General features: G+C 45.8%; 1 protein-coding gene across 1 annotated transcript in view; it reads right to left on the bottom strand.

Moving 5' to 3' along the window:
• Window positions 1-726: 726 nt before the first annotated feature.
• The window catches only part of NUP85 (nucleoporin 85), a 36,678-nt gene continuing 24,684 nt past the window's right edge, over window positions 727-12,720 (bottom strand). Inside the window, exons 12-19 of the mRNA XM_039226358.1 lie at window positions 4,452-4,535; window positions 4,260-4,325; window positions 3,953-4,104; window positions 3,096-3,213; window positions 2,889-2,989; window positions 1,806-1,957; window positions 1,286-1,387; window positions 727-966 (exon numbers count right to left, since the gene is read on the bottom strand). Coding sequence (XP_039082289.1) covers window positions 868-966; window positions 1,286-1,387; window positions 1,806-1,957; window positions 2,889-2,989; window positions 3,096-3,213; window positions 3,953-4,104; window positions 4,260-4,325; window positions 4,452-4,535 — 874 coding nt within the window. The 3' untranslated portion in view covers window positions 727-867. The remainder of the gene's footprint in view (window positions 967-1,285; window positions 1,388-1,805; window positions 1,958-2,888; window positions 2,990-3,095; window positions 3,214-3,952; window positions 4,105-4,259; window positions 4,326-4,451; window positions 4,536-12,720) is intronic.

Here is a 12,720-nt window from a genome sequence, read left to right as displayed (position 1 = left end):
GAGCCCTCTCTGGGGAAAGGTGGCACACACCACAATCCCTGATCCCTCCCTGCACTTTGCCAGGTCTCCTTACTGTATCAGAAGGTCCTCTCCCACTTCCCTTCCAGTTTTAGCAAGCAGGATTCAGTGCTTGAATAGAACAGGTCAAAAGTGAATCCATTTCACAAGAGTAAATCCAATAGCTTTCCAAATGCTGGCTGCTGCAGCCCTGGGAAGGCTTGTGGGATTACTGTGTGGAAATATACCTTTATAATAAGCTTTAGACATTAAAATTGAGTGTTACTACTGAGGTCACTGCTTTGTGACAAATGACTGTATACAATATCCCAACTCTGCTGCCCTTGGTCTGCTGCATGTCAAATAAAATCATTTTTGCCCTAGCTGGAATCCTAATACAGACCCCGTTCACCCCACAGTGGGCAAAATACCACTTATGAATTCCAAATGTAGACAGATCTGCTGGAATCACCTACGGTTTCTGTTGATGAAGAAGGTACAGGTTCCTGGACCTTTTCCTTTTTTAAAGGAAAGAACCATTAACAGATAAATGTTCCAGCTGATTCTAAAGTGAGGCTCAATTTCAGAAGTGCAAATAAACTACTGACTGCTCTTGTTTGAATTTCAAATAGGAAGGAGGGCATTGCACTCACCATCATAACTTCCAGGAGTGGCTTTTACTCTTGGGAGACCAGGAAAATCGTTCCACACCAAGGAGAAGAGAACATGTACTTTCTAACACCTCCAGTTCACAGTAGAGGTAGGAAAAACCTTACCTTCTACTGGAGGGAAAAGAATTTTTTTATTCTTTCAAAAATGTATATACATTGCCATACAAAGATGCCAGACTGCAGCAGCTCTCAGCTGGCCTCAGGAGCCTTCCAGTGAGCCTTCTTTTACAATGGCCCGGGCAAGATTTCGTGCCAGCGCAAGTCTTAGCATTTCCAGCTTGGTGTTCTCGATGTCCTCCTAAAACGCAACGATGACCAGCATGAGGTATAGCAGGAAGTGTTCCTTGAGAGCTCCGAAAGGCTCTGTGTGACCCAGACGCAGACCAAGGGCATGTAACCCTTAGTAGCTTCTAGCAAGTCGTTTATGAGGGAACTGCATGCAAAGGACCACGACGACTGACCGACGGACAAGTAGAGACCAGAACACTAGGATCACCCCACTTTCTCTTAAAACAAGCCAGTGTGTCAACTACAGGTTAAGAGGTAAATCAAGCACAAGTAGAGGGAGCCTTTTCTTATCGCCATTACAGAATCAACAGCCCGAAAGCTAAAATGACCTGGAGTCGCTGAGCACCAGGCTCTCCCCGCACCGGCCTTCCTGAGGCCAAGTCCTCCAGACATCTCATCAGCTCATAGGTTTGCTCCGTTGTAAAAATCACCTGAGAGAGAAAAGAAGCTGCTTTACTTAGATGCTCCCCAACCACGGCCTGCGCTGATCTGGGTTCACACTGAACGTGCCCAGGTTCAGAGACCGCCTTCTGTGCATGCCCTTTGGAGAGGCAGGCTTTGGATGCGCAGCCCTGGAGGGACAGCGCGCCCCTACTGCCCCCCAGCCTCTCTCTTCAGGGCACCAGGCGGAGTATGGTCAGTAGACAGCGGCCTCATTTCAAATTAAGTAGATGCTTTTCTCGTGTAGATGCTCTATTTCCAGGGGCGGCGTTCCGGGAGGGCACCCCCACGCATGGGGCTCTCCCGCGGGAGCTGATGTACAGATGTGCATCTGCAACAACTACGGAATAAAGCGTTCTGTCAGAGACTATAAAACGCAAAGAAAATCACTGTAGATTCAGACTGTACCTGTTTCTGTTCCAAAAGGGGCAGGGCATCTGTGAGTAGTGTTACCCAGAAACACCGCGGAGCAATCTGGGACGTCATCAACGACAGGAGAAGAGAAGCCGCATCAAAAAAACGCTTCTCCCCGTAAAATCGGTGGAACTCCCGGTACTTTCCTATTGCAAAAAGAGAACAGGAGGTCACCTCTGGCCCTCATCAAGCCTGGAGAAGCCCCAGCCAGCAGCCCAATGAGAACAACAGGATTGAAATTAAAAAACACTTTTATTTATAAAAAACACATGGGCCACACGCCTGGATGGCTCAGTGGGTCAAGCGTCAGACTCTTGACTTCAGCTGATCGTGATATCACAGTTTGGGAGTTCAAGCCCTGTGTCAGGCTCTGTGCTGGCTGTGCAGAGCCTGCTTCTCTCTCTCTCCCTCTCCCCCTACCCACTCAGGCTGTCTCTCTCAAAATGAAAAAAAAACCAAAAAACCAAATTTATGAAAAAACCTGCTTTGAAGGGGCTCCAAAGAGCCAAACAGATCCTTCAAAAATGTCAAGGTGAAGAAACCTCAAGAAAGGGGCACTAAAGAGACTGGACAACTGAATTCGTGAACGTGGAGATGATAAAAGACCTTGCTGGGATGGTGGATATAGTCAGAAGGTGGATTATGGATTTGAGGAGAGCAGTGCATTTTGGTAACTGGTTATGTGATAGAAAGTTCTTGTTCTTAGAAAACACATGCTCAGGTATTTATGAGGAAAGGGGAGCAAAGTCTCCAATTTACTTTTAGACTGTTCCCCAAAAACCTGAGAGGATAATAAAAATAATAAAACAAAGGCAAAATATAAATAGTGAATCTGGATAAAGTGTACATGGGAGTTCTTTATTCCTTAAACTACTTTGCACCTTTTCTCTTTAATTTTGAAATTAATGGGAAATGTTACCACAAAATATGCTTTGCAGAGTCTGGCACGCGGAGCTCTGTGTGGTTTGGAGTTTGGGCTTAACAGGAAGGAAACCCTGGAGAAGTCTAGATACTACCTCCCATCTCCACAAGCCACCACTGTGAGGAAGGTGCAGGGGACAGAGCCCAGAAACTCACCCAAGAATGTCAGTCGATCACTGAGCATCATGGCAGGCCCAAGGTTGTCAATGAGATCCAGATCAGAAAAGCAGCCTCGCTCACAGTAATCCCTGAGGAACCTGCGAGGCCGGGCCCAGAAGTCAGAGCAGCAGTCCTAAGCCCCATTTCCTCAGCCTTCCAACTTGCCACACAGCCCCGAGAGAAGCCGAAAGGGACCGAACCCACCTGTCTGACACCAGCGTGGCAAAGGCTGCATCTTTGGCTCGGATGCTCCAAGACAGGGCAGAACCCAGGCGGTTGTTGCGGACAGCTTTCATGGCTAAGATCTTACAGATGCTGCGAACTTGGTAAGGGAAAAAAACAAGGTGAACCTTTCACCCTGCAAGTCACTCCATTCGTAACCTTTGCTGGACAGAAACCGGCTTCCCAACTCCTCTGAGCTTTCTGTATAGCCTGTCCGCAGACTTCAAACGCAAGTTGGTCCGTAACACTAGGAAATTGGAGGTTTATAAATTGTCTCCTGGCTCTGGTCACACTATGACCCACCCTAGCAGGGCTGGCTGTGTGAGTGGGTTTGATTTCAGGGATGGCAAAAAGATTTTTAATGCTCTCCACAGACGAGCTCCTTCATTATCTGTGCAGATACCAAAAACATCCTTTGGATCTTGAATGCCATGTGCTTTCAGAGACGGCCATATGCAAGCAAATGCCTCTGGAAAAAACAGACTTTTGCACTCAACAGTGAGGGGAGGAGGGGCAAGCATCACTGCTTCCTTTCTGTGCTCTTCCCGAGCTGCCTCTGGTCCTGCTTCCCCACTGAACCAGCCTTAGCAACAGCAACCCACCCGGGAGAAGTAAATTCCAAGCGGATCCCAGCCCTGAACTTAAGAGACAGGAAGTGGGTAAAAATCTTTGTGAAAGGTAATGTGCTCCATTGCTTCTAAGTCTTGATGGATCCCCAGCTTGTCCTAGCTCAATAATTTTCCTGTTTTGGCTTATCTCTTGGCACCCGCTGCTCAGCCTCTCTCCAGTGTGGCTGGCACGGCATGAGCAGAAAGTATGGCAGCAAGAGGGCAGCTCACCTTGCTCAGTCATCTGCCGCTGCTCACAAATCCGCAGCACCTTAAGGGCTTTCTGTTCAGTGCTCAGAGGTATCCGCTCAATATGCAGCTCCAAGGAAACTCGGCCCAGCTCAGGGCAGTAATCAAAGTAATCCACTCCCAACTGCCAAAGGCTGCAACAGTCCGAGAAGAACAGACATGAGGTGCTGCCCTGGAGCTCAGGGACTGGCACGGAGAGGCTACTCCCGCAGGCCCCGGAGACTTCAGGGAACCAGAAGGGAAAGAACGCCATCTTGTCTGCTGAAAAGCACTGTTGGGGTCTTCCTACCTATGATGAGCAAACAGTCCTGAGGCATATTCCAGCAGGAGGAACTCTCTCATGTTGGATCCGAAGCTGGAATAAACAAAAAATGAGACCAAAACCCATGGCCTGCCCCATTCAGGCCCCTCCCGCAGCCCAACCACGCTTCCATACAGTGACCCCCAAGTCCCGAGGGCTGGCCTGCTGCCACATACTTACTAGAGATTGTGCGACTGGAGGAGCTTGCAGTGATCCAGCAGATCTGTCAGATGGGCCACAAACCACCAGTTGCTTAAGGCAATGCTGTGGGTTCAAACCCAAGGAGAACAGTCAGGGTGAGAGCATGGTCCACATGAGGCAGAGCATGAGCAGGACCCCTCACGTCCTTTGCATAAAAATAGGTGAGACAGGGGCGCCTGGGTGGCTTAGTCGGTTGAGTGTCCGACTTTCGCTTGGGTCATGATCTCGCGGTTCGTGGGTTCGAGGCCCGCGTCGGGCTCTGTGCTGACTGCCGGCTCAGAGCCTGGAGCCTGTTTCAGAGTCTGTGACTCCCTCTCTCTCTGACCCTCCCCTGCTCATGCTGTCTCTCTCTCTCTCCTAGAAATAAAACATTTTTAAAAAAACTTAAAAAAAAATAGGTGGGACAGTGACAAGTTGAAATCTGTTTGGAAGAAGTTTCTCTGTGTTGTGTGAGGACAGTGCATACCTAGAAGGCAGGCCAACCCTCAAAGTGGCAGCCAATGATCTCTATGGAGAATGTCACGGTGAAAATAAAATTCAGGAATCCAATCAGATGCAAACAATGTAGATAAGAATAATGTGTAAGAATAAAAAAGAAACAGACTTATGAAAACAGAGAACTGATGGTTGCCAGTGGGGAGAAGGGTGCGAGGATGGGAGAACTAGGTGAAGAGGTACAAGCTTCCACTTAGAAAATAAGCCGTGGGGATGAAAAGTACATCATCATGAACATAGTCAATAATCTAACTTTATGTGGTGACACATGATAATTACACTGCCAGTGGGGACAATTTTGTAATGTACAGAATTGCTGAATGTTGTAAACTGGAAACTAACACGTCAACTATACTTCAATTAAACAAGATGGGATGCCTGGGTGGTTGTAGGTTAAGTGACCAACTTTGGCTCAGGTTATTATCTCATGATTCGGGAGTTCAAGCCCCACACTGGGCTCTCTTACTGCCGGTGCAGAGCTCACTTCAGATTCTCTGTCCTCCTCTCTCCCCCACTCCCCTGCTTACGTGGTCTCTCTCTCTCATAAATAAACTTTAAAAAAAAAAAAAAGAAAGAAAAAGAAAAAGATCGGGGCACCCGGGTGGCTCAGCTGGTTGCACGTTCAACTTTGGCTCAGGAAATGATCTCATGGTTCATCATTTCAAGCCCCGTGTCCAGCTTGTAGCTGTCACTGCAGAGCCCACTTCAGATCCTGTCTTCCTCTCTGCCCCTCCCCCACTCATGCTGTCTCAAAAATAAACTAACATTGGGGCACCTGGGTGGCTCCATCGGTTGAGCATCCGACTTCCACTCAGGTCATAATCTCACAGTTAGTGAGTTTGAGCCCCGCACAGACTCCATAGTGTCAGTGCAGAGCCTGCTTGGGATTTTCTCGCTCTCCCTCTCTCTCTGCTCCTCCCCTACCTGTGCGCAAGTGCACGCTCACTCTCAAAAAATAAAGAAAAAAAGAAGACTAAAACACTGGTTTTTGATGTTTGATGCTTGAAATCAGAGGAATATATCTGCATCTAGATTCACTGTTAATGTTTCTCAATATATAGCTTTTGGCTAGTATACTTTATGAATACGACCATATACATAATGATACTTTAGAAACCATCTTGTGTTTAGGTTTCTATTAATACTATGCATGACGAAATTTTTGTTCAATGACAAGATTTGTAATTTTATTGTATTTGTAGTCTGGGATGAAGGTTAAGTCCTTCCCCAAACCATATCCCTCCCTAATTCGCCCCCCCCCCCCACTCCCAGTCATACTTTTAATCAAAACCTGGAATCATCTGAGGCCCTTGTGAAAAATAAAGGTTTCTAGGGCCCTCTCAAGGTCTGATTAAGTAGGTTCCTTGGAAATCACTGCTTCACATCATCAGTGTTTGTAAGCTCCCTAGCATCCTTTTGTACAGAGTATACCAGCGCACTTACTGTCAGTGTGCATCCATCATTTCGAGTCAGGTTATTCATTTGTTACTTGGCTTAGGCTTTTCTATATTTGTATACAATGCTCTTTTTTTTTTAATCTTGGGAAAGGGAAAAAAAACCTTTAATAATTGCTTTCTGCAACAAAATCAAGCACAAGTGAAAGGAGCAGACTATCAAAGCAGACAGTTTCCAAGATGTAACAGTGCACTAAGGTAAAAAAAAAAAAAAAATTCTGCTTTAGGGAACCTGGGTGGCTAAGTCGGTTGAGCGTCTGACTTCAGCTCAGGTCATGATCTCACAGTTTATGGGTTTGGCCCCTGCATCGGGCTCTGTGCTGGCAGCTTGCTCAGAGCCGGGAGCCTGCTTCAGATTCTGTGCCTTCTTTTCTCTCTGCCCCTCCCTTATTCGTGCTCTGTCTCTGTCTCTCAATAATAAATGTAAAAAAATTTTCTTTAATCCTGCTTTCATAATATAAAAATAGGGACTGGCTTACACTGAATTATTGGACAAATGTTTAAAACTTCTGCCTCATTCTTAAGGATGTGGGCATACTCAGATACTCCATCTGTTCTAGGATTCCACCATTAGGGAATATGCTTGCTGGCCTTCCTAACATTCATTTTGAAGATTAGCTATACTCCAACTTTATTAATAGCTCTGTATTATTCACTCAAAAAACTATGTGGGTTGGGGTACCTGTCTGGCTCAGACGGTAGAGCATGAGACTCTTGATTTCAGACCCATGAGTTCAAGCCCCATGTTGGGCATAGAGATCATTTATAAAATGATCTGTGTTGGGGCGTCTGGGTGGCTCAGGTGGTTGAGCATCCAACCCTTTGGCTCAGGTCATGCTCTCAGTTTGTGAGCCCCATTTCAGACTCTCTGCTGTCAGGGCAAAGCCTGCTTGGATCCTCTCTCCCATCTCTTTCTGCCCCTCCCTCCTCCTCAAAAATAAACATTAAAAAATTATGCCAGTTTTCAAAAATCTTCCTCTTATTTCTATCATCCTACAATACTAAATTATATAAATTCACTGTGTGCTACACAAAGTCCTATCGTGCTCAAGTTTTTAAAGCGTTCTCTCTTGGGGCTCCTGAGTGGCTCAGTCAGTTGAGCACTGGACTTGATCCAACTCAGGTCATGATCCCATGGTTCGTGAGTTCAAGGCCTGTGTTGGGCTCCTCACTGGCAGTGCAGAGCCTGTTTGGGATTCTCTCCCCTTCTCTCTGCCCCTCCCCGCCTCTCAAAATAAATAAATAAACAAACTAAAAAACAAACAAACGAAAGAGTACTCTCTTGGGCCAGGTTTTCCTTTAGCTATGACTTTCCTAATTTTGTAATTCTGCTATGTTCCTTCCTGACACGGTCCTTCCTAGACAAGAGTTCCAATAAATAAGATATCCATTTATGGGACCCCCTTAACAAACCTCAATTCACTGGATAATGTTGTTGCTCTTAACTATTCTAACCTCATCATAGGTTCTTGGGTATCAAGAATTCAACTGAATACTGTCATTTGGTTAACTAGACAGTGCTTTCATGGAAAAGGTACTATAAATGGAACTCGAGACCACCATTTCAGTCAGTCCTTACCTCTCTGTCCCCGTCATCTGGAAAATAGAAGTAATTTTATCTCTTGCCTACCTGGACTGTTTAAAGAAAAAAATGGGAAAATGGATATAAAATGGCTTTTAAAAGATTCTTGTCAATAGTGCTCTATAAATACAGAAATCAGTAAACCTAAGCTCGAGGTTAACACATAAACAGTCCCCTACTAAACTGCTTACAGACCACCTAGGTGTGCTCTAGCAGCACTGCAAATTGGTTCAAATCCAGTCCTGCTACTCAGTGACTGTCCAGTGTTTAACTTCAGCTTCTTTGCCAAAGTGGAGGAATTATGATGGTCAGTACAGTTCTCTGAGACTCTGAAGCTATCTTTAGAGACTAAAGTTATGAAAAATTCAAAAGTAACAGATGAAATCAGAAGTGGCCAGTCCTAAGGAAGAATATTAAATTAAATAAGGTGAGCAAATGTTAACCTAGAAGATGTAAAAACAAGTTGCCTCCCCAACCCACAACTACATGCACAAGGCACCCCCCCTAAATAAGGACCACACAGAACATTAATGACAAGGGAGTAGTTATTTGAGCAGAGGGCTGGAGGAGGAGGGAGAACCTGCCCCAGGAAGACAAGAAAAGGAACATCCCTGAAATAGAGGCAACAGCCAGTGTAAAGGCTCTGGAGCAGGAAGTCTGTCTTGTTCCTACTTCAGACTGAAGCCCATGTGACTCAAACTTCAAGTTAGGCAGAGGCCAGCTCACTTAGGGCCTCGTGATGGGAAAGCCACTGGGACAGAAAGTAGGAAAAAATGGTTTAACACTGAAAAAAAGTAGCAAATCAAAACTACAAGGAGATATCACATCATCCCTGTCAGAATGGCTAAAGTCAACAACACAGGAAACAACAGGTGTTGGCGAGGATGCCCAGAAAAGGGAACCCTCATGCACTGTTGGTGGGGAGGCAAACTGGTTCAGCTACTCTGGAAAACAGTATGGAGGTTCCTCAAAAAGTTAAAAATAGAAGGGTGTGTGGCTACCTCAGTCAGTAGGCATGCAACTCTTGATCTAGGGGTCCTAAGTTCAAGCCCCATATCAGGTGTAGAGCTTAGTTTAAAAAAAAAAAAAAAATGTTAAAAATAGAACCACCCTGGGTCTCCTAGATGACTCTTAATTTCCACTCAGGTCATGATCCCAAGGTCGTGGGATCAAGCTCAGCATCAGGCTCCATGCTCAGTGCATAAGCTGCTTTCTCTCCTGCCCCTCCCCCCTCACTCAACGGCATGTGTGTGTGCTCTCTCTCAAAAATAAATACATGAATAAATAATAATAAATAAATAAATGAATAAATAAAAATGGAACTATTCTATGATCCAACAATTGCACTACTAGGTATTAACCCAAGAGATACAAAAGTACTAATTCAAGAGGATACATGCACCCCTATGTTTACTGTAGCACTGTCTACAATAGCCTAATAAACAGCCCAAGAGTCCATGGACCTATGGATGGATAAAGAGGACATGGCAGCGACACCTGGGTGGCTCGGTCTTTTTATTGTCCGACTTCAGCTCAGGTTCACGGTTCATGAGTTAAAGCCCCACTTCAGGGGTGGAGCCTGCTTAGAATTCTCTCTCCCTCTCTCTCTGCCCCTCCCCTGCTCATGCTCTCTCTCTTAAACTTTTTTAAAGAAACACTTCCTGGGGTGCCTGGGTGTCTCAGTCGGTTAAGTGTCCAACTCTTGATTTTGACTCAGATCATGATCTTGTGGTTTGTGAGTTTGAGCCCCACATCAGGCTCCACAGTGAAAGTGCAGAGCCTGCTTGGAATTCTCTTTCCCTTTCCCTCTGCCCTTCCTGTTCTCTCTTAAAAAACAAAAACAAAAAAACTTAAAAAGCCTAGCCGGCTCAGTCTGCAAAGCATGGAACTCTTGATCTCAGGGCTCTGAGTTTGAGACCCACCTTGGGCGTAGAGATTACTTTAAAAAACCTTAAAGAGGTGCCTGTGTGGCTCAACCAGTTAAGCGTCCAACTTAATTTCGTCATGATCTCATGATTCTTGAGTTCAAGCCCTGCATTGGGTTCTGCACAGAACATGGAGAGCCTGCTTGGGATTCGCTCTCTCCCTTTCTCTCTCTCTCTGCCCTTCCCCTGTGTATTCTCTCTCTCTCAATAAGTAAACTTTTAAAAAAATAAACATTTAAAATAAAATAGATTCTTAAAGAAACAAAACAAAGAGGGAATAAAAAAGAGGGAGAGAAAGAGGCAAGCCAAGAAACAGACTCTTAACTCTGAGAACAAACTTGATGGTCACCAGAGGGGGAGGAGGGCGGAGGATGGGTGACATACGTGATGGGGATTAAGGAGTGCACTTGTGACGGACACCGGGTGTTGTATGGAAGTGATGAATCACCAAACTGTACACCTGAAATTAGTATTATACTGTATGTTAACTAATGGGAATTTAAATAAAAACTTACAAAAAATCTGAAAAAAGTACTCGAACCATTGTGTCCACTTGGACAATGTAGAGATGGGGACAGTGGTGAAGCCAGTTAGGGGTCACCTGCAATAGTTCAGGCTGTTGATAATGGTGGCTGGGCTAAGATGGCAGCTGAGGAGGGAATGAGAAGTAGCTGGTTGTGAGATCATTTTGAAGTTCTTGATGGCTTGGTTAGTGTTTAAGAGCTCAGCAAAATGTATGAACTTTATCAAGTGGCTTTGGGTCCAAATAGCCACAGTGGCCTTGTTAGCTGGCAGTGTGACTTTACTAGGGCTCACTTCCCTCATATGAGAGACAGGCTTGAAAAAACAGCACTTATCTCAGGGCGCCTGGATGGCTGTCAGATTAAGTGTCCAACTTTTGATTTTGGCTTGGGACATGACCTCATGGTTTGTGAGATCAAGCCCCACACAGGGCTCTGTGCTGATGGCACAGAGAGAGGGAAGACAGACTCCCAAGCAGGCTCTGCAGTGCCAGCACAGAGCACGATGGAGGGCTCAAACTCACAAATCATGAGACCATGACCTGAGCTAAAATGCAGAGTCAGACACTTAACCGACTGAGCCACCCAGGCACCCCAAAATAAGTAAATAAACTTAAAAAATAGCATTTATCTCAAAGGTCTATTCCCAGATATACTGAAATAACCCATGAAAATTTAGCCTAATAAATCTGAACTGTTATCACCATTACTGTAATCATTAACCATTTTCCACAGAGATGATTTTTTAGCCTTCGGACTGGTCTCCCAGCTGCCAGACTCGCTGTCCCCCCCACTCTTCACACTGCTTTTCTCAAATACGATTCCACAGCACTACCTGCTAAAAATCCTCAGTGGCTCGCCATTTGGATAAAATGACTACTGGGTACAGTGTATTTGGTTCTTGATAATCTAACTCCTTTCTGATCTCTATCATTTCAACCCCTCACTTAGTGTTTTGATCCTAAGAGATGTTTACAGTTCCTTCAGTAGGTAATAGGCCTTCTTTCTTTCCTAGGTCTTTCCCCATGTTTTTGACTCTGCCCTAAATGACGTTCTTTGCTGAACTTTTCAGGACTCAACTTGAGTGCAGCTTCCTTAGAGAAGCTTTTCCTCACCATACAATATGATACAGGGTCCTCTCTTAAGGGATTCCATTTGGCCTAGATTATAAATTCAGGAATACAAAAAAACTGCCGCAATCTCAAAGCTTGGCACAGTGTGGGGCCTAAAGGATGGGTGAGGGGAGATGATACCTCAGCCGTCCTAAACAGCTGCTGTTGCCCAGACTGATGCTGGCAGCTCTCGAGCATCTCCCAAAGAAATACAGCAGCCTCCAAGGCCGCAGGGCAGCGACCACTATGGGCAGGGTGCTAACGACTGATCCAGTGACCAAGACTGGACAGAGGGCTGAATATGGCCGCCACACCCTCCCTGCAAAGCCAGGCAAGCCTCAACAACGGATTCTGGAGCTTCATACACATATGAGGGAGAATTCCCAAGGCAATGTCTACACAAACCAGGCACACAGCCTCATCGTCCAAAGATGTTTGAGGAAGACTTAATTAACAACTCTGGGGTGGCCTCTGCTAGAAAAGAGAGAACCATGGGGCTGGAAGACCAGCCGTGGTGAAGGCCCTCCCCAGAGGAAACAACTGTAACTCTCCGTTAGACTGTCTGCCCTGCACTGGGGCCCCTGCGGGCCACTTAGCCCAACTCCTCGATCTTGTTTTGGCACCTCTGCAGCATCCACTACCTAGGTGAGCTCTGACGGCTATGGACCTTCTTCTGAAAATGGTATGTGAGGGTCTGCACACCGCCACAATCTGCAGCCAAAGTTATGGGCCGGGCCAAAGTTCTAGCAAGAAGACTCTAGATTAGGCAAACATTAAACTGGACCTCTTCTTAGTTTTTGAAGGAAGACCTGTTTCCTTCTAGTTCAATATTTTGGCAGGACTTTAAGGGCACCAGAAAGCTGCCACCTTGCCTCGCTCCCAGTGAAGTGCATGCCAGCTCCTTGCCAGGTAGTAAGGAACTGGCTTTTAAAGGAAATTATAAGCCAGAGAGGAGGAAATGAGCACTCAGGATTCCCAATTTCTCCTTTCAGCTGTGGGAATAGGCAAACATGCGGCTGCTCAGCAGGGGCTGATGAACTACGTGGCCTGAAGGCCTTTATGCTCTACTTCAGGACCCTTCACTGCCCTTTGTGCCTCTTAAGAGTCTGGCTAATATGGGGATCATCAGATACTCATTTAGCACTCTCCTTCTGAGCAC

The sequence above is a fragment of the Hyaena hyaena genome, unplaced genomic scaffold, assembly GCF_003009895.1.
Source record: "Hyaena hyaena isolate Hyena2069 unplaced genomic scaffold, ASM300989v1 scaffold_21, whole genome shotgun sequence".
NCBI classification, from domain to species: Eukaryota; Metazoa; Chordata; class Mammalia; order Carnivora; family Hyaenidae; genus Hyaena; species Hyaena hyaena.
The sequence above is the reverse complement of the archived record's forward strand: the minus strand, read 5'-3'. Positions and strand labels throughout refer to the sequence as shown.